Source organism: Phocoena sinus, chromosome 3 (genome assembly GCF_008692025.1).
Source record: "Phocoena sinus isolate mPhoSin1 chromosome 3, mPhoSin1.pri, whole genome shotgun sequence".
Lineage (NCBI taxonomy): Eukaryota > Metazoa > Chordata > Mammalia > Artiodactyla > Phocoenidae > Phocoena > Phocoena sinus.
Genome location: NC_045765.1, coordinates 1861696 through 1881590, shown reverse-complemented (window position 1 = coordinate 1881590; position 19895 = coordinate 1861696). Strand labels below are relative to the sequence as shown.

The 19895-nt window shown below is 61.9% G+C and overlaps 2 protein-coding genes across 3 annotated transcripts; both read left to right on the top strand.

Annotated features, from left to right (window-relative positions):
* The first annotated feature begins 478 nt into the window (after positions 1 to 478).
* On the top strand, positions 479 to 19153 carry SCAMP4 (secretory carrier membrane protein 4). 2 transcript variants are annotated; one of them, XM_032627628.1, is made up of 7 exons: positions 483 to 563; positions 7119 to 7167; positions 8331 to 8459; positions 8750 to 8906; positions 10619 to 10720; positions 15722 to 15839; positions 17521 to 19153. In XM_032627628.1, the coding sequence occupies exons 2-7, from the start codon at positions 7161 to 7163 to the stop codon at positions 17698 to 17700; spliced, it is 693 nt and encodes a 230-aa protein (XP_032483519.1). In that variant the 5' UTR covers positions 483 to 563; positions 7119 to 7160; the 3' UTR covers positions 17701 to 19153. The 2 variants fall into 2 exon arrangements, with proteins under 2 accessions (XP_032483520.1, XP_032483519.1); XM_032627629.1 differs by lacking the exon at positions 10619 to 10720 and having other exon boundaries at positions 479 to 563.
* On the top strand, positions 486 to 6456 carry ADAT3 (adenosine deaminase tRNA specific 3). Its single transcript, XM_032627626.1, has 2 exons — positions 486 to 563; positions 4047 to 6456. The coding sequence occupies exon 2, from the start codon at positions 4323 to 4325 to the stop codon at positions 5373 to 5375; it is 1053 nt and encodes a 350-aa protein (XP_032483517.1). The 5' UTR covers positions 486 to 563; positions 4047 to 4322; the 3' UTR covers positions 5376 to 6456.
* Positions 19154 to 19895: the final 742 nt, after the last annotated feature.

Genomic DNA, 19895 nt, shown 5'->3' with positions numbered 1-19895 from the left:
AATAACTGGATTTGCTCATTAGCATGTTTAAAAAATTAGCATGTTTCGCCTGGGAGAGTCAAGAGGTCCCTTTCGCTTACTGTAGAGATGGGAAAGTGAGGCCGGAGTCGGCTGGGGCCCCAGAGCAGAACTGGAACCAGACCGCATCCTGGTCTCTGGGAACAGGCTCTCCGGTGCCACGTGGCAGCAGCAAACTGGACTCGGGGAGTGACTGCGACGGGTGGCGTGTGCCTCTCCGCCTCAGTCTCTTCACTCTGCTGATTTCCCAAAGGGCCCTCAGGGTCGGACTTTTCCCGCCGCCCTGATGGGTCTCGAACCCTCAACTCAGAGCTCGCCCCTCTCTCCTGCCGGTCACGGGAGCAGCGCTCAAGAAAGGGGCGGAGCGTGGCGGAGCGCGCGCGCTTGTGGGGATTGTAGTTCAGGCTCCGCCTCCGCCTCACGCTGACTCCGCCCCTGGAACTACGCTCCCGTCGTGCCCCGCGGCGCCAGGCGGTGAAGAGGCGGGGCAGGCGGGCCGGCTGCTAAGACTTGGCGAAGCGCAGCGCTTCCGCTCGTCTCGTCAGGTAAGCGCACGGCCCCGGGGTCTCGGGCTCTTGCGTCCCAGACTCCCGCGGAGGGCGAGCGGGAGCTGGGGCGGGGGTCGCGGCTGCGGTGGACGCCGGCCGCGCGGGGAGCTAGGGAGCAAACTGGGCCGGGCTCGGGCGGGCGAGGGGAGCGGCGCGTGTGCGTGTGCGCGTGCGCGTGCGCGTGGGGCTGCCGGGCCGCGGGACCCCGCTCTCCGCGCCATCGCCCTTCTGCGCGTGCGCGCGCCCCTGCCGTCCGTGGTGGAGACCCTGTGCCCCAGCTGTTTCCGGCGTGCCTTGCCCAGGGGTCATCGCGGCCAGCCCTCTACCTCCGGGCTGTCCACTGGACTGTCCACTTAGCAGCTTCTCGCCCACTTTGGGGGAAATGCCCCAATCTTTCTGTACGTCCTGAAGTTTGATAATCTTTCCTGATACTTAAGGAAAGTGTGAGTTTTCAAGACCTTTTAAAATTGTGACCTCGGGTCTCTCCCACACCCCACATGCACGAGGTTCTCGAATTTTCATGCACGAAGGCCCACTTATAGGGTGGCCAGGTTTTGCAAATAAACACGCAGGTTGCCCCCTTAAATTGGAATTTAGTGTAAACAACACACACACATACATATTTTAGAATACGTATGTCCCAGTGATTGCATGGGACACAACAATTATGCTAAAAATTTATCTGATCATCTGGAATTCGAATTTAGCGAAGCGTCCTGCATGTTATCTGCGGACCACACTTTGTTGGGGAGCTTGTCAGAAATGCAGATTTTGGGGCCCTCCCCCTTCTATGGGGCCGAGTCCTGGAAACCGTATTTGAAACCAGCGCCCACCCGGACTGTGTGAGTGTTGGAGACTCCAGCCCTGGCTGTTCCTTCTGCCCAGGGCTCCCCACCCTCCCTCCAGGCCCAGCTCTGGGTCATCGCCTCTGAGGAGCCCTCCTGGAGTCTGCCCGTTGCAGGGCACTGGGCCCCAGAGCCGCCTGTGGATTTTGTCACTTTCTGCCCCAGGCAGCCATGCATGGCGGTGGCCATGGATCCCATTTCACAGAGGGGGAAGCTGAGGGTGGGGTTAGGACAGGTAATACCAGGTCTCAGCCAGGAAAACGTGGGCTGGGTGAGGGCTTCGGGCAGGGCTGGGACACACCCAGGGGTGAGATAAGGCCCCTTCCTCTGGTTGGGTGTCACCTTCAGAGCCTGACTCAGCTTGCTGAATAAGCCCCGTTGCCTCCTCGGACCCCAGACCCACAGCCCAGGAGTTCCAGGGCACCCAGTGAGGGGACTGGCTGTTAGGTGTCCTGACTCCCTGGTTCTGCAGACCCTCCAGGGCCTGCCCCACGCAGTTGATCCCTCCCTGAGCCTGGCAGCCGGTGCCCACCGCAGAGGCTACAACCGTAAATGTAAACAGTTGTGAAAGGGGCTGCCCCCCCCATTGGAGCACAGGCACCTTTATGAGGTGCCCTCACTGTAGGCAGAGGGAGGTGGATGCACCCAGGGAAGGGCCTGAGCTTGGCGGGAGCAGCAAAGAACACAGCAGGGAGGGTGGCGCGCAGTGGGGTGCCCAGAGCTGGGGGTGGATGCGGGGCTTCAAGGACAAAAAGAGGACCAGGTCAGCCTCCGAGCGCGCGCGTTTAGGTCCCCGCGGACGATGAAGCAAGTCGCTGGGTGGGTCACCCTCTGCGGACCCTGTTTCTCATTTGTAGAAGGGGCTCAGGACCCCCATGGTCCGGGGCTCAGAAGGCAGAGTCGGGGAGCTGCTGGCCACCTGGCCTCAGCGTCAGGTCCTGGCTCTGTCCTCCCAGCCACTTGGCCCCAGGCAAGTTCCTTGGCCTCTAGAAAGGGAACAGCCCCACAGTCTCTGTCCTGGGTCATGGGAAGGAGTCGGGGAGCCTGTTCACGGTAGTGTGAGGACGTGCAGTGGTTCCAGCGCCAGCAGTGGTCACAAGGTGCTGGGCCTCGTTTGGGGCCGGCTGCCCTGGCCACCACATGTCCCCCACCACCCGCAAGGAGCAGCAGCTTTCCTGAGATATGATTCACACACTGTGTGGTTCACCCACTTAAAGTGTATGTTTGAGTGTATTCACTATGTCGTGTGATCATCACGTCTAATTACAGAACATTCCATCCCCCCAACAGGAACTCTGTCCCCATCAGCAGTCATTCCCCATCCCCTCCACCAGCCCCTGACAGCCACGAATCCACTCTCTGTGTCTGTGGATCGGCCTGTTCTGGACGTTTCTCATCAGTGGAATCACACCCTGTGTGTCCTTCTGTGTCTGGCTTCTCTCACTGAGCATCGTGTTCTCAGGGTCCGTCCACGTTGTAGCGAGTGTCGGGACTTCACCCCTCTTCATGACTGAGTGATACCCCTGTGTGTGGAGGGACCACGTTGTGTTTATCTGTCCATCTTTCTGTGGACATCTGGGTTGTGTCCACCTTTTGCTGCTGGAATCCTGCCGCTGCAGACATGCGTGTGCGGGTGCCTGCGTGGATGTGTGTTCCAGTTCTCCTGGACACACCTAGGAGCGGATGGTGGCCTGCTGTATTTCGGCATGCTCCCTGGGAGCCAGCAGCCCGGCCAGCAGTGTCCCAATGGCAGCCCCCTGTATTTGTCATTTGTTTTATTTTGATCAGACAGAGCTTGCATTCTTGGAGATACAAACGGGACTGTGTCTGTCTTGCCCAGGAGACAATTTTATCTTGCCCGGGAGACAATGGGAGCTTTTGTGGCCTGGGGCAGGCTGTGCAGGCCCTGGCATCCTGGGCACGGTGTGTGCCGGGAGCAGATTCAGAGCCAGTGCCCCGGACCCTCCTGAGGGCCCCGCCTGGCACGGGCGTCATGGGCGCCCGAGGGGCCCGTCCATGCTGGCTGCTTCTCAGAGCTGCCACCTGCACCCCTGGTCCTGTGCGTTTGCCGAGCTCGTATCGTGAGCTTCGGACAGGCGGTGGTGGGCGAGGACCTACCGTGTCCTCTGGGGGGCCTGTGAGCTGGGGCGCATCACAGGAGCAAAAGCCTCGTCCGAGGGGAGAGGCGGAAGGGGCTGGCCCACTCCGAGACGCCGCCGGGGTGCAGGGCGCAGCGGGCATGGCACCGAGATCCTCTGGGGTCCCGCGAAGGTCATCTGTAGTGCATCTCTAACGTCATCCAAGGCAGCCCTGACCAGTAGGAGTATAATGCGGGGTATGTATGTGAGATGAAGCGTTTAGAAGCCATGTTTTTGAAAAGTATGAAGAAACAGGTGAACTTAACGTTAGTAATACGTTTCTTTAACCTGAGACAGGCAGGGTATTCCCACTTCAGCACGTAGGCAACACGGTCGCTCCCCGGTATCCATGGGGAACTGGTTCCAGGACCCCCAAGGATAACAAAATCCGAGGATGCTCAAGACCCTTATGTAAAACGGTGTAGTGCAGACGGTCCTCGGTATCCGTGGAACACAGAAAAAACTGAGACAGTTTATGTTCTTTCTTTTGTATTAAGTCTCTGAGGTCCGGTGTGCATTCTCCCAACGTGAGACATCTCAAAGCAAAAGGGGGAAAGAGACACCGTAACGAGGGCGGTTTAAACTCTGTGCAAAGCAAGCGTTAGTAGGCCGTGAGTGAGAGCACGACCGCTGATGCGTCTCGCTCGGTTGGACGAGCCTCCAGATTCGGCACGCTCCTGGGACCGACCCTTCGTCCGGCCCAGCAGGCTTCCCGCAGCTCAGGATGATGCCCTGCTCCGGTGTCTGTCCCCGCAGTCGGAGCCCTGCCGAGGATGGACCCCACCCCGGGCGACGTGGAGCCACACAGAGACGCGAAGGCCGGGAGCCCCGAGCGAGAGCCGGCGTGGCAGGCCCTCCCGATCCTGTCTGAGCAGCAGTCCGGCGCTGTGGAGCTGGTGCTGGCCTATGCCGCGCCGGTCCTGGACAAGCGCCAGACCTCACGCCTCCTCAAGGAGGTGTCAGCCGTCCACCCGCTGCCCGCACAGCCTCACCTGAAGAGGGTGCGACCCAGCCCCCGCCCCGGCTGCCCACACGCGCTGGAGATGCTGCTGTGCCTGGCAGGTCCGGCCGCGGGCATGCGATCGCTGGCCGAGCTCCTCCCGCCGCCGGCCGTGGACCCCCGTGGCCTGGGCCAGCCCTTCCTGGTGCCTGTGCCCGCGCGGCCGCCCCTGACCAGGGGCCAGTTTGAGGAGGCGCGCGCCCACTGGCCCACCACCTTCCACGAGGACCGGCAGGTTACCCGAGCCCTGGCCGGGCAGCTCTTCTCGGCGCAGGAGCGGGTGGCGATGCAGGGCCACATGGAGCGGGCCGTGTGGGCCGCGCAGCAGGCGGCCTCGCGGGGCCTGCGGGCCGTGGGGGCAGTGGTGGTGGAGCCGGCCTCGGGCCGCGTGCTGGCCACAGGCCACGACTGCAGCAGCGCGGCCGGACCCCTGCTGCACGCCACCATGGTGTGCATCGACCTGGTGGCCCGGGGCCAGGGCCGCGGCGCCTATGACCTTGCACCCCACCCCGCCTGCTCCTTTGCCCCAGCCGCCGCCCCCCCAGGCGTCCGCGTGGGCTCCGTGCACAAGCTGGATGAGGACGCCGATGGCCTGCCCTACGTGTGCACCGGCTACGACCTGTACGTCACCCGCGAGCCCTGCGCCATGTGCGCCATGGCCCTGGTCCACTCCCGCGTGCGGCGCGTCTTCTACGGGGCGCCCTCGCCTGACGGCGCGCTGGGCACCCGCTTCCGCCTCCATGCCCAGCCGGACCTCAACCACCGCTTCCAGGCCTTCTGTGGCGTGCTGGAGGCCCAGTGCCGCCGGCTGGACCCCGACGCATAGGCCCGGCCCGGCCCGGACCTTCCTCAGCCTCCCTCATGTTGCCAGGGGCTGCCGGCCCGTCTCGGCTTGGGGACACTCGCGCTGTTGCTGCCGGCGCGTGGGGTGCATGCCTGTCTGGGTGAGCTCTTCTCCGGGCTTGGGCGTAGCAGGGCTTCAGCCAGGCCGAGTAGCCGGGCAGCTTCAGACCTGGGCCTCTGGGGCCACCAGGATTGTGTCTCCTTTTCTCAGGTGTCAGGAAACAAATCTGACGTGTGAAAATAAACAACTGAAAACCAGGTCGGTGTCTGGGACTTCCCTGGCGGTCCAGTAGTTAGGGCTCTGTGCTTCCAGTGCAGGGGGCACAGGTTCGATAAGATCCCACGTATCAAGCGGTGCGGCCAAGAGAAAAAAAAACCAGGTCGTCGTCTGTTGACAGAGGAGCGAGGGTCCCTGGATCGGGGTGGCTGCTTCCGCCGACACCTGGGCTTGTACTGGAGGGGGCGCGGATGGTGAGCTTCTGAGCCACGTGTGGGCAGAGCGGGGCCCCTGGAGTCTGGAAGGCTGTGGCTGGACTCTGGGGAGGAGCCCGGCCAGCCTGGACTCAGCTGACCACATCAATTTCCCGTCCTTCGCAGGTGCCCACGGGGTCCCCAGAGGGGCCCTTGGGCTCTTCCAAGGCGGGTTAGCACTAGGACCCGTGTGCGAGGGGCTTGGAGCAGCCTGTTTGTCCATCCAGCAGATACACGTTGACTGACCACACAGTGCCACAGGGCCCTGAGACATCCCTGCCCTGAGCCCCCGCTCCAGCCCCCAGCCCAGGGATGCTCCCAGCCCGTGGGGACAGGGCAGGGGGGCTCGGCCAGAGCTGGAGCAGTGGGCAGACAGTGGGGCCTGCAGGCAGGAGGGCAGGGCCAGGCCGGGCTGAGGGTCCCGGTGGGGCCCTCACTGAGCAGGGGGCCGGGGGGTGGACCCAGGGAACTCTCGGTCACTGGATCCTTCCCACCTGGACCACCTCCAGGCAGGGCTCCCCCACCCACTCTGGTGCCAGGCACAGGGGGCAGTGCAGGGCCAGCTGTACCGTGACGGCCAGGTGGGCACTAGGCATGGCCACATTGCCTGGCCCGTTTCCTGAAGATGGCACCATCTGCCCACAGGGCCCTCGTGGAACAGGTGAATTCAGCTCAGTTACACGCCTCGGTGGTGTCTCCTGTGAGGGGCTGCTCTGTGACATGGGCTCCTGGGCTCCTTCTGGGCAGGGCCGCTGGGTGCCGGGTCTGTCCCCTGGCGTTTTACTTGGATTGCAGTGGGGTCCTTGGCCTTGCAAGACTCACAAGGGCAAAACCGCAGACCAGAGAGGTTGTGTGGTTTGCCTGAGGTCACACAGCAATGAGCATGGACCCATTTATCGGTGATTCAGAGATTCTTTGTGGCCACAGGAGGTGCTCAGAGCCATCCGTGGATAAAGGGGAAGTTCGGGGGGTGGGGGAGATGAGGCAGGAGGGCAGTGGGGGTGGGTTGCCGGGATCCTCTGGCCTGATGCCTCCCCTTGCATAAGTGCCAGGCTGCCTGGGGGGCTCTGAGGTGAGGTGGTGACTGGGATCGCATGTTCAGGTCTGGGCCAGCCTTTGGGCCAAGAGCCCAGATACCCCTGTGGACAGTTTGGTGGTTAGGACGGTGCCCGCGGTAGCCCTCTGGGTCTGCAGCTAGCGTTGGGGTCACCCAGCAGACATGGGGACCCCCTGACTGTGACTGTCTCCCCTCCAGGTGGCTGCAGGCTTCTGCCCCTGCCCTGTCTTCACAGCGGAAATGTCAGGTGAGTCCTGGCCGCGTCGCACAGCGAGGGTTCCGGCTTCTCCATCTCTCTGGGAAGCGCTCGGGCGCTGGACGCTGTGCTGCGGGCAGGATCACGTCCCTATTGAGGCCCGTGCAGTGCCTGCCATGGCAGCGCGTGCGCTAAAATGGAGCCATACAGAGATGAGCACGGCCCCTGTGCCAGGGGACACGCGAGACCAGAAAAGTTTCGTGTTGAAAACCATGAAGTCTGGACCCCGGGACCCTGGAACAGGAAGGACCCTATTGCAGATGTAACTTAATTTGAGGTCCCAATGGAATAGGGTGGCCCTGATGTCTCATGGCAGACGTCCTAAGAAGGAGGCAATGTGGGCACAGACACACAGAAGCCAGGGAAGATGGGGGCGGACACTGGAGGGACGGGTCCACAAGCGCAGGACGCCTGGAGCCCCCAGAAGCTGGAAAGGGCAGGAAGGACCCTCCCCTGGAGCGTGTGGAGCGAGCGTGGCCCTGTCACACCTGGATCTCAGTCATCTGGTGTCCAGAATGGAGATGGATAAATCTCTCTTGTGTTAAGCCCCCCAGTCTGTGGTCATTTTGTTACAGCCGCCCCGGGAAGTTCATATGTCCCGAGTGCCAGAACCTTCCCTGGAGTCAAAGGTGTGAATGGCACGTGGGCCCTGTCATGGAGTCTGTGTGTGTTCCTGTGACTTCTGAGAAATCACCACAAACTCAGTGATTTAAAATAAAATTTGTTCTCTGACAGTCCTGAGGTCAGGAGCCCGACTGGGGTCTCACGGGGCTGAATCCAGGTGTGGGCAGGGCTGGTCCTGCCGGAGGCTCCAGGGGAGCAGTGGTTCCCGCCTTTTCCAGCTTCTAGAGGTGCCGCATCCCTGGCTCGCAGCCCCTCCTGCATCCTCACAGCCAGCAGTGCAGCATCTCCCATCTCTCTCTGCATCTGCTCCTCCCGCCTCCCTCTTACAAGGACCCTGTGATGACGCTGGGCCCCTCGGGGAATCCAGGGTCCTCCCCATCCCAGGGGCCTTAACTTAGTCCCACCTGCAAAGTCCCCTCTGCCCCGTGAGGTGACATGTCCACAGGTCCTGGGACCAGATGGGCGCATCTTTGGGGCCGCTACAAGCTGATTGCAGTGTGGGTTTTGTTCTGGCCCCTGTGTCCCTGCAGAAAAGGAGAACAACTTCCCCCCGCTGCCCAAGTTCATCCCCCTGAAGCCCTGCTTCTACCAGAACTTCTCTGATGAGATCCCTATCGAGCACCAGGTCCTGGTGAAGAGGATCTACCGCCTGTGGCTGTGTGAGTGGACAGGGCAGGAATGGGGGGCCACCTGCACCACCCAGGGACCCAAGCCTGGGACAGGGGCAGGCTAGGAGGCCGCCCTGCACCCGGGTGGTGAGAGCCTGAGGGTTTGGTGCTAAAGCTCCTTTCTGCTGAGCTCCTGTCCGGTGTGGATGGAGCAGGTGGCGGGGCTGGGCCCTCTGGACCCTTCTCTGGCCTCGGGGTCCCTGCAGTCATGGGAGCTGCCGTCCAGGGGTGGGGGGGTGTCCCGGCTCAGCTCCTCTCTCCCACTTCGCCCCTCCCCACAGTCTACTGCGCCACCCTGGGCGTCAACCTCATCGCCTGCCTGGCCTGGTGGATCGCCGGCGGCTCGGGAGCCAACTTCGGTCTGGCCCTGGTCTGGCTGCTGCTCTTCTCCCCCTGCGGCTACGTGTGCTGGTTCCGGCCCGCATACAAGGCCTTCCGGTGAGTGGGGCGGGCGGCCTGCACCCTCCAGGGGCCCTCGGGGAGTGTCTGGTGCTGACAGCCCCAAACTGAGGGGAACAGGCTACCTCACCGCGTGCGCTCCCCTCCGTGCCCAGCCCTGCGTGGGCTGCATCCTGGTCTGCATCTGCCGCCGGGCCCAGGCGTGAGCTCCGCCCCCTCCTCTTGTCCAGTTTGGATGGCACTTTATATCGGGTCTGCAGGCAACGGCCCACGGGCCAAAACCAGCTGCTGCCTGTTTTGTTCACTTCTAATAATTTTATTGAGATAATATTTTTACATATTATCCAGCTCACCTGCTTAACCGTTCAGTGTTTCTAGTATCTTCACAAGGTTGCACAACCACCACTGTCTAAAACCCCAAAGAGAAACCTCGTGCCCATTAGCATCCCCCCATTCCGCTCCCTAGCCCCCGACAACCATGAACCTGCTCTCTGTGTCTGTGGATCTGCCTGTTCTAGACGTTTCCTGTCTGTGGAATCACACACTGCATGTTCTTCTGTGTCTGGCTTCTCTCACTGAGCATCGTGTTCTCAGGGTCCATCCACGCTGTAGTGAGTGTCGGGGCTTCACCCCTTTTCGTGGCTGAGTGGTGCCCCCGTGTGTGGAGGGACAGCAGGTTTTGTTTTGTTTTGTTTTGTTTAATAATATCGTGGGGTTTTTTTTTGGCTGTGTTGGGTCTTCGTTGCTGTGCTCAGGCTTTCCTTAGTTACAGAGAGCAGGGGCTACTCTTCGTTGCGGTGCGCGGGCTTCTTATTGCGGTGGCTTCTCTTGTTGCCGAGCACGGGCTCTAGGCGCACGGGCTTCAGTAGTTGCCGCACAAGGGCTCAGTAGTTGTGGCTCAGAGGCTCCAGAGCACAGGCTCAGTAGTTGTGGCGCGTGGGCTTAGCTGCTCCGCGGCATGTGGGATCTTCCTGGATCGGGGCTCAAACCCGCGTCCCCTGCATTGGCAGGCGGATTCTTAACCACTGCGCCACCAGGGAAGTCCCCCCACAGCTGTTTATCCATCATCCGTTGATGGGCGTTTGAGTTGTTGCCACCTTTTGGGTGCTGTGAATCTTGCTCTGTGAGTTCAACCCCAGCCAGCCCCCTGCTACTCAGGTGTGTGCCATGTTTGCCCCTGGAAGGTCCCTGAATCCAAGACTCAGTGGGAGTCATACAGGGCCCCTGGTGCCCTCTTGGGGGCAAGAATCAGAAACCTGCTCACATGTGCTGAAGCAAAAGGGGCCTGTTGCTTGAGGCCCCAGGCTGGCTGGTGTGACCATGCGCAGGAACGGGGACCCCCGAGGGCTTCGGGGACTGCCTGGGAGCAGCCCTGAGCTACGCGAGCATCCCTGCCTCCCCCGCCCTTCCTCTGCTTTGGGTTCCCCGGCGCCTGCCCTCCTTTCATGAGCCGGAAGCGGCCTGGGTGAGCCCCGTGCAGCCTCCCTTGTCCGGGGCAGCAGGCATGGGTCCAGCATGCAGAGCACCTCAAATCCACGATGAATCTCCCTTGGGCCACGCGGGTGCGGGCATGTCCTTAGGACGCAGGAGGCTCTTAAACTTCCCAGGAGGAGTGTGTCTGGGTGACGTCCTCTGGGAAGGGCAGTGCTGGGCCCCTCCTGACGGGAACTGCAGGGGAGGGGCCGTCCCACTCCTGCAGCCTCTGCCTCTTCCTTCTCGGCCTCAGTAATGGCTGTTTTCCTTTCCTCCAGATCTGACAGCTCCTTCAATTTCATGGCGTTTTTCTTCATCTTCGGAGCTCAGTTCGTCCTGACCGTCATCCAGGCTATTGGCTTCTCGGGATGGGGCGCATGGTGAGCAGGGCCCCCGAGAGCCCGCAACGAGCGGGGTCAGCTCTGGGACCACGAGTCACTTGCTCGTACTGTTAGTGCAGGCTGAGCTCTGTGACGAGTACCCCAAAACTCCGACAGCTGACACAGGGCTGACGTTTGCTCCTTGCTCTCGTCAACCCTCCAGGGAGCTGCCGGCTCCGGGGGCCGGGTGCGGCAGATCCGCCCACCTTCTGCCGCCTCATGCGTGGTCACCCGGCCCCAGGAGGATCTGGGAAGCGTGGTCCATGGTGTGTCTGGGGGGTGGGAGAGCAGCTCGAGGGCCTGCCCTGAGCGGCCACCTGTGCCTAGGCCTACCATCTAGGGCGTGAGCCGTTTTCCATTTGTTTGCTTTTGGGGTATCATACGAGGTTTCTGTGGCTACTGTAACAAATTACTCCAGATTTAGTGACTTGAAATGAAAGAAACTTATGTCACATTCTGGAGGTCAGAACTCACTTTAACCTGTGAGTGGGCAGGGCTGGTCCTTCCGGACGCTCCAGGGCAGCATCTGTTCCCGCCTTTTCCAGCTTCTAGAGGCGCCGCCTCCCTGGCTCCCGGCCCCTCCTGCATCCTCACAGCCAGCAGCGCAGCATCTCCCGTCTCTCTCTGCCTCTGACCCTCCCGCCTCCCTCTTATAGGGACCCTAGGATGATGCTAGGCCCCCCGGGGAATCCAGGGTCATCCCTGTCTCAGGGGCTTTAACTTAATCCCACCTGGAAAGTCCCTTTTGCCACCTAAGGTGCCACATCTGCGGGCCCCTGGGGAAGGACGTGGCAGTGTCGGGGCAGTGGGTCCGTCTGCGGCAGGCAGTGCCCAGAGGTGGCGCTGGGCGGTTGCTCTTCCTGCCTCATGTGCCGCCTGGCGTGTCCCCGCATCTCTTGGTAGAATATCTCGGCGTGTCGGGACCTTGCCCGTGTGAGCGGCGGGGAGTCTTCTGGGTCACGCCCTCTGGTGGATCTTCTGGCTCCTGGGTGGGGGGCGCCTGTTGCCATTGCCTTCTAGGTGTCCGTCCCCGTCACTCTGCCGTGTCCGCGGGGATGGCCGCCATGTGCCCTTGGCAGTGGTGAGCTGCGCGCGCTCTTTTTCTTGAGGCCCCGCTGAGGTTGCACGGCCTCTCGGTGTCCATTTGCTGCCGGGCCTTCACCCCTCCCCAGGATGGAGCCTGTCACCCAGGGTCATCTCCAGGGTGCGTCTCTCCGGGTTCCTGACATTGCTCCCTCCCCGCATGGTGAGCAGACCCTGAATGCTGGGCCTCCTCTCCGCCGATGCCTTCCCAGATGCGGGTGTGGGGTCCTCAGGACCACCCCAAGTGCAGGGATTCACTGGCGACCCCCAGGCATGGCCGAGACCCCAGATCCAGCGGGAGAGTAGGTGCCCGGGTGGACTCCACGTTTGCATAGGCGGTGTTGGGACGGGGAGCCCCCGAGGTCTGGTTCCAGACGTGGCCTCATGCTGGCACCCAGCCGCCTTCTGCCTGGCCCCCCATCGCCGTGGTTTCTGCGCGGACGGGCAGGGCGCACACCTTCCTTGGGGCCCAGCCTGCAGAAAGGGAACATTGGAGCCGACCTTCCCACCTCCTGTGGGGGCCTCCCCAGCTGGTGACCTCACCTCGCGCAGGGGCTGCCCCGAGACGTTGCCCTTGTCTGGGAAGTCGTGGGGAGGGGGAGGGGGGTAGTAATAACAACGGTGACAGTGACGGTGACAGTGCTCCTGGGTGTGCAGGGAGGCTTGGGCACCTCCCAAGGGCTGGCTCATTTGCTCCCCTTGAAGGGGTCTCCTGACTTCCTAGTCTGCAGACAGGGGGACAGGCATGGATGGGGGCAAGGGTTAGGGTCAGGGTTAGGCTCCGTACCTGGTACCCAAGGCCCTCCCCTTCCTGCTGGTGTGGGCAGCTGTCCTGGCTCTGGTCCCGTACGGGGACCCCCGGGCTCCACAGATGTGGGGGAGTAGATGGCGCCTGGCCCGGGGGCCGCCTCAGGGCTCAGTGCTGGGGCTGGGGCCGAGGAGCTGCAGCTCTGCCTGTCTGCATTCACCCTGACGGGCCAGCCTGGGCTTCCCCCGCCTGGGGTCTGCCCCGCTGCTGAGCCTCCCCTCCCGGGGTCTGCCCATTCCTGGGGTCTCCTTCTGGCTGGCTGGGGTCTCCCTGTTCCCGGGGTCTCACCCTCCTGCCCAGGTGGCCACAGTCCCGCAGGTCACCTCCAGGGAGCGAGGGGACCACTCGGGGGTCAGCGTGTGGAGCCTCGGGGATGCCTTCCGGGGGCACCGGCTCCCAGCCAGTCCCGGGCCCGCAGGTCTGTCCCTCCCTGCTCACCCCAGACGCTTCTCTGTGAGTCCGTGCAGGAGGCGGACTTTTAAAACCTCTGAGAGGTCTTATACGTAAAAGGCCGCGATGCTGCTTTGCGCCAGGAAACCAACAGTGACCCCAGCACCTCAGGTGCTCAGACGTGTCCTTCCTGCTCTCTCGTGACCTCATGTGGGGCTCCTTAGAGATTCACGGACCCGGGGCAGAGCCCGCCGCCCACCACTCAGCCAACTCCCCGCCCACATCTGACGTCCTTGCCTCGACCACACATGGCGGGTGCAGTGCTCTTCCCCACCTGCAGGTGTCACAGGTTTCCGCAGTGTTTCCGTGACAGGTCTTTCCCCTCTGGGATCCCTGTGGGTTGTTAACGTTTGGCCTTTGCGGTTGGTTCACATCAGACTCCAGGTGAAGTGTGAACGCCTCTCTGATCTGGGAGCTCGACGGTCTGTAGTCTCCATGGTAGGGGCTTTATCTAGGTGCCTTCACAGCCAGAAAAGCAACCTCTTAAGCGCATGATTCAGTGGTTTTCAGTGTATTTACAAGGATAGAGGTTCATCACCTCTATCCAATTCCAGAACATTCCGTCACCCCAAAAAGAAGCCCGTCCCCATCATCAGTCACCCACACCCCCTCCCCAGCCCCTGACAACCACGCATCCCCTCTCTGTGTCTGTGGACTTGCCTATACTGAACGTTTCCCATCAGTGGAATCACACTCTGTGTGTCCTTCTGTGTCTTGCTTCTCTCACTGAGCGTCGTGTTCTCAGGGTCCGTCCACGTGGTAGCGAGTGTCGGGGCTTCACCCCTTTTCGTGGCTGAGTGATGCTCCCGTGTGTGGAGGGACACGGTATGTGTGTCCATTCACGGACACATGGTGGACGTTCGGGTTGTGTGTGCCTGTCTGTTATTGCTAGCCGTTCTGCTGTGCGGTTTCTACAGGTATCCGTGTGAATGTGTGTTCTCATTCCTCTTCCACCTGGTTGTGGAATTGCTGGGCAACACAGTAACCGTTTAGCTGTCTGAGGAGCTGCCAGGCCCTCCCATAGCCTTTGCAGGCTGCACCCCTGTGCTGTCCTTTTGCACCTTCTGTCCCCATATCCCTGGCTCTATCCCCTCGAGCTCCTGGCCGAGTGGCCTTGGGGGGGCACCTGGCCTGGCACCCTCGTGTCCCTGCCGCCTTGTCTCCAGGCCTGTCATCCTCCCTGCCCTCCCCCCACTGCCGCTTGCCTTGGCTGACCCACCTGGTGGGTACAGCAGGCTCTGCACATCTGTCCGTAGCTGGTCGAGGCCGGTTTATCACCCACTGTCCTGAGTGGGTCACCCTGGGCTGTTGGTGATACTGCTCTCTGGAAGCTCCGGCTGCTGGTCCCTCTGGGAGTCTGGGCCATGGAGCAGGTCCGCATCCTACAGCCCCACCCTCCCAAGTGGCCAGGATCCATGGCCCCAGATCCGATGCGAGATCATTGGTCCCCAGAGGGGCCCCTCCCCCAGCAGAGCCAGCCCTTCCTCCCCTCCCGGGAGCCCACAGGACAGCATCCAGCCCCCCACTGGCCCAGCCCCATCTGCCTGTCTACCTACCTGAGTCCCGCAGCCGCCCGGCTGTGCTCATACCCCTCAAAGTGCAAAGCAGCGTGTTCTGCTGTCCTTGTTTGTACACAAGGACGTCTCTCCTGGTTTCACAGAGGGGCGAGGCCTGTTCGTGTGTGCCTGCAGCGGGTTGCATACATCTTATAAACTCTCTCAGGATGGATACATAGTAGATGAGCTACACCAGTTCCCTGTGGGCTGGGGAGGGGGTCGGCAGGAGAGAGACTGTCTATTGTGTTTTTTTTTTTTTAATTTCCTGAATCTTGAACAGTGCGGTGTCATTACTTGCTAAGAAGAAACATTGTCAAAAACACCCTATTTCCTGCCTCTCCCTCCCAGAGACCAGATGGGTGTTCTTCCGCATGTGGACTAGGGACGTACCCAGAGACCACCAGCTTTTCTCTTGTTTTGCTGTCTCCTTAGCAAACTGATGTTCCAGTCATTCCCAGCCAGTGGGCGTTTACAGGTTACCCTCAGCTTTTCCTTCTTACAAACAATGGCCGTGGCATAAATTTTTACAAGTGAAATAGCTGGGGGAAAAGGAATGAGCGCTGGGGCTTCCCTGGTGGCGCAGTGGTTGAGAGTCCGCCTGCCGATGCAGGGGACACAGGTTCGTGCCCCGGTCTGGGAAGATCCCACATGCTGCCGGGCGGCTGGGCCCGTGAGCCATGGCCGCTGAGCCTGTGCGTCCGGAGCCTGTGCTCCACGACGGGAGAGGCCACAACAGTGAGAGGCCCGCGTACCGCGAAAAAAAAAAGAAAAAGGAATGAGCACTTAAGTCTTGTTGTAGGTCACACCCCATTGCCCTCCAGGAAGGGTGCACCCCACACTGACAAAGTAGTGTTTGTTTCTCCATTCCCTCACGATGTTTGGCGGGACGATGGTGTGAGAACGAGACTTTTTCTATCTTGCACATCTTTGTTGGTGGGTTCGAGCATCGCTTCCTAAGATTGTTGCTCCTTGTGAATTGCCCATTTTCTCTGCCGGTCATTTACCTTTTTCTTGTTGATTTATTGGAGCTCTTTACATATGAGGGATGGTGGGCCCTTGTCTGACGGTCATGCCGGCTCCCACACGCTCTCTCGCCCCTTGCAGTGGTTGGCTGGCCGCGATTGGGTTCTTCCAGACCAGTGTTGGGGCCGCCGTGGTCATGCTGCTTCCGGCCATCATGTTCTCCATGTCGGCCGCCATGATGGCCATCACGATCATGAAGGTAACTCCTCTGAGTCCCGAGACATCCCACTTCCTCTCTCGCATCCTGTGTCCTGACCTCCCAGCCCCGGGGGCTCGTCTTACCCTGTTTTGGGAGCAGGAGACTGAGCATTGGGAAGTGAAGTGAGCCCTGTCAGCAGGGCACACCCTCTGTGGTCCGGACCCTCGACTGCTCAGGCCAGGGCCCTGCCGTCCTGCCCACATGGCCTTCCAGGGAGGAGGGACTTGGGGAGACAGTGCCCTGTGGCCGATGGTGACCACTGCCTGCCAGAGCCCCTAGCACGCGTGTCCCAGAGGGTGGTCCACACTGCCAGTTCAGCCACCGCCGGCCACTAATCGCTGTTTACGGTTAAATCCAAATTGAGTAAAGTTAACTAAAACTAAAAATTCCTTGCGTCCATTGCACCCACCTCCTCCCGAGCGCTCAGGCTGTGAGGGTCTGGCGCCGACCAGCTCCACCATCACGGGCTCTCCTTGGACAGCCCCACTCCAGGCGTTTGGAGGCTTCCAGTGGGAACGGCTGCACGAGGGTTGTCCTGGGGCCACGTGGAAACTGATGGGTGATGAGGCTGATGGTGTATCCACCTGGCCTTCCCGGTGGTGACCCTCTCGGCCGTGCCCCTCCTGTGCGCCCAGTTCCGCTGCTCAGGGAAGCCAGCCCTACCCACAACTTTTTTTTTTCTTTTTTTTTTTCCCCATGCTGTGGGGCTTGTGGGATCTTAGCTCCCTGACCGGGGATCGAACCTGCACCCTCGGCAGTGAAAATGCAGAGTCCTGAGCACTGGACCGCTGGGGAAGTCCCTGAAAGCTGGGTTTTGAGTCCCTTCCAGCCTCTGTGCCGTGGGATCTCAACTGTTTTGTCAGGTTTTGAGGCCTGCACTGTTCCGGAGCCCTGGGTCATCTGGAAGGACAGAGGGGTGCCTGCTCCTCCGTGTTTGCCCCTGAAGTCCCCTGGCTCTATGGATGACCCGAAGGGGGCAGGAGGAACCAGCAGAAAGCAGACCCCGGGAAGCTTGGGGAGATGCTGGGACGAAGGCCGTGCAGGGACAGCTGCGGTTCCACCAGGAACGTCTCAGCAGCAGACGGGAGGGGTTCCGAGCTGAGCGAGTCCTCCAGAGCAGAGCTGCCCCATCGGGGTCCCCAGCACTGCCCCGGTTTGGGGGTTCGCCGGGAGGCCATTGCACAGGAGAAAGATAAAGGACAAAAGCGTCAGCTTCACTGCTCAGTAGCCTCAAGTTAAAACAAATGCCATCTTCTCAGTTAGTGGATTTGCTGGGACTTCCAGAAATAGCCCAGCCCCGTGTCCGAGGGGCCCAGCCTTCCTGCATGGTGGGGAGGAGGCAGTGGTCCGTCCCCAGAGGTCTCTGCTGAGGAAGTCATTGCAGAGATGCGCTTGGCAACACGGGGGCCCAGGGCCTGATGTGCCCCGGGGGTTGAGTCACTGGGTGGTCGCCAGGCTGCAGACCTGTCCTGGACGAGCCCCTTTCTGCTGGGGCGGCAGAGACCCTCGGACGGGCAGGCAGTGGTCACAGCGCAGGCGTGCCCTTCAGAGCCCCCCACCCCCACCCCGTCTCAGCTTCTGCGCTTTTCCTAAAGTTCCTGCAGTTTGTCATCTGTTTAAGAAAAGCCCCGCCTCGAACCCAAGTGGGTCTCTCCACCGTCCTTTCTTCCACCCCCCGCAGGTGCACAGCATCTACCGCGGGGCTGGCGGGAGCTTCCAGAAGGCGCAGACAGAGTGGAGCACAGGCGCCTGGCGGAATCCACCGTCCCGGGAGGCCCAGTACAACAACTTCTCGGGGAACAGCCTGCCTGAGTACCCCACCGTGCCCAGCTACCCGGCCAGCGGCAGCCAGTGGCCTTAGGGGGAGTCCGGCGGCACCGCTGCCCGCCCTCCACCGGCCCACCTGCCCCTCGCCATCCACTCCCACTGCCCTGGGTTTGGTGAGGCCCCACCACCAGCCGGGACGGCAGACCCGGGGGCTCTCGGGAACCCTCCCCCGCGTTCACCTCACTCCTGAGAGCAGGGCTCCCTGCGAGCTCTGCCCAGAAGCTGTCCGGCCGCCACTGTCCAGCAGAAGGCCACCCCCTGTGGTCCTGAATGCGTTTAGTCCCCGTGATGTCCACTGTGCTGCAGCCACACCCTCTCCCCTCGGGGTCTTGGGGGGCTGACCCGGGCCTTGCAGGTCAGAGGTGGGGCGGCTGCCCCCTTTCCAGAGATGCTGACGCGGAGAAGGGCCCCGGCCTTGTGTCCACCCTTCCCGGCCTCCATCCGGCCTCCATCTCGGCCCAGCTTCCAGTAAGAGGGAAAGAGGGAGGCCTTCCCAGCACCAGGTTCCGGTCCCTGGTGGGAGACGGAGGGGCTTGACGGTAGCCGGATCCTCCATGCGTTTGCCCTCTTGTGGACTTGCCGCCTCAGTGCCATGATCTGAGCTTCACCCCGTCTGGCTGGCTGTCCATCTGTCCATTGGCAGCTTACCTCCAGTCCCCCTGCCCGTGGCCACGCTCATTCCGAGACGCTCTCATCTCCCCCGGAGGGGTCTTAGAGCTGGGACCCTCAGGCAGGACCTCGTCAGATCTGACACCTGGGACCAACTCGCTCTGCGGGGAAGGGGAGCCGCCGGTCTGTCCCCGATGGAAGCGGACGGGAAACCAGACGCATCTCCGCAGAGCGCACGCGCCAGGCCGAGTGCTGGGCCCGAGGCTCGTGGGCTGCCGTCCACGCAGCCCTCCCGGGGCCGCGGGACCAGGAGTTGGAGTCCCTGAGGGGACAGAGGAGAGTGACAAGTCTGTGCCTTATTAGGAATCTGAACCCGCCCCTTCGCTCTGCCCTCCGGTCCTTCCAGCTCCTTCCCAGACAAGCAGCCTGCACCTGTGTGAGTGGATGGGCCCCCGTCCAGGCTCCCGGGCGCCCCGGACGCTGCCCCTCGGCTCCTAGCCGCCCAGCCCTCGGGGCAGGACGCCCTTCCTGTCGCACCAGCTGGGCCGCCCCCCACGCCTCTGCCTGCTTGCTTGGCTACTCGTGCTGACCACCCCGCGGTGCCCGAAGGTGGCTGCGAGAAAGCGCCTGGGTCTGGGACCCTAATGGGCCCCTGAGATGGCGTCCTCAAGGCCACCTCCCGTGACGGAGGCGTGCGCCGCTCTCCCCGTGGGGCCGAGTCTCGCGTGAGCGGGGCGCCACCAGTGACGGGCGATGAGCAGGCGTCAGCCAGCCCGGGATCGCCCACAGCACCCACCCCCACCCCGTTCCTCGCTGTGTGCGTTGTGGTTTTTGTTACGTGAGAATATCCAGGAAATAAAGACATCCTTTCTGCATCAGAGGAGCCTCCGTGGGGGCTGTTTTTGGCGCCATGTGGTATCACCTCCGGGGCCTTCCTCCCCTGGATCCCAGCGCCCACGGCCTCAGGTGGGATAAACCAGGACCAGGCTGTGCACTGGGCAGAGTGCCGTCCACGCTGCCGGCCGCCCCTGCCCGCTACCCTGCCCCACCCACCGCGGAACCTCACCCGCAAGCCATGTCCCTTCGTGTTCTTGCTTTCTGTCACATTTTCTTCATGCTCAACCGCTTTCATCTGAAAAAGAAAATTTGCAGGAAGTGAGACACCAGCGCCACTTGCCGTGAAGGAGACACGAGGGCTGAAGTGGCTGAGATAGGAGCGGTGTGGGTCTGCAGAGGCCCCAGCCCGGCTCACGGGGAGCCCTGGTGGTGGAGTGGACACAGGAGAGCGGCGGCGGGTCTGTTACCTCACGGACACCCGGGGAAGGAAACGAAGTCAGCAGAGAGGAGGCAGACGGAAACCAGAGCAAGTGGCGTGGGTTTCCTTGCGTCCCCCCAAGTTCACGTGAAGTCCTGACCCAGCACCTCAGAGTGGGACCTGTGTGGGAACGGGGTCTTTGCGGGAATAGTTAAGGGGAGGTCACACAGAAGCAGGTGGTCCTAACGCAGTAGGACTGGTGTCCTTAAGAGGGGGCCGTTTGGACACACACGGGGAGGGGCCATGTGAAGGCAGAGGCAGAGATGGGGTGAGGCCGCTCTGAGCTTCTGGGGAACCCCGGAAGC

Coding starts and splice junctions, on each gene's coding strand:
- SCAMP4 (XM_032627628.1), top strand. Junction 10,721..15,721: donor TTCTCGGGATGGGGCGCATG/GTGAGCAGGGCC, acceptor CGCCCCTTGCAG/TGGTTGGCTGGCCGCGATTG. Junction 15,840..17,520: donor TGGCCATCACGATCATGAAG/GTAACTCCTCTG, acceptor CACCCCCCGCAG/GTGCACAGCATCTACCGCGG.
- ADAT3 (XM_032627626.1), top strand. CDS start 4,323: ATGGACCCCACCCCGGGCGACGTGGAGCCACACAGAGACGCGAAGGCC.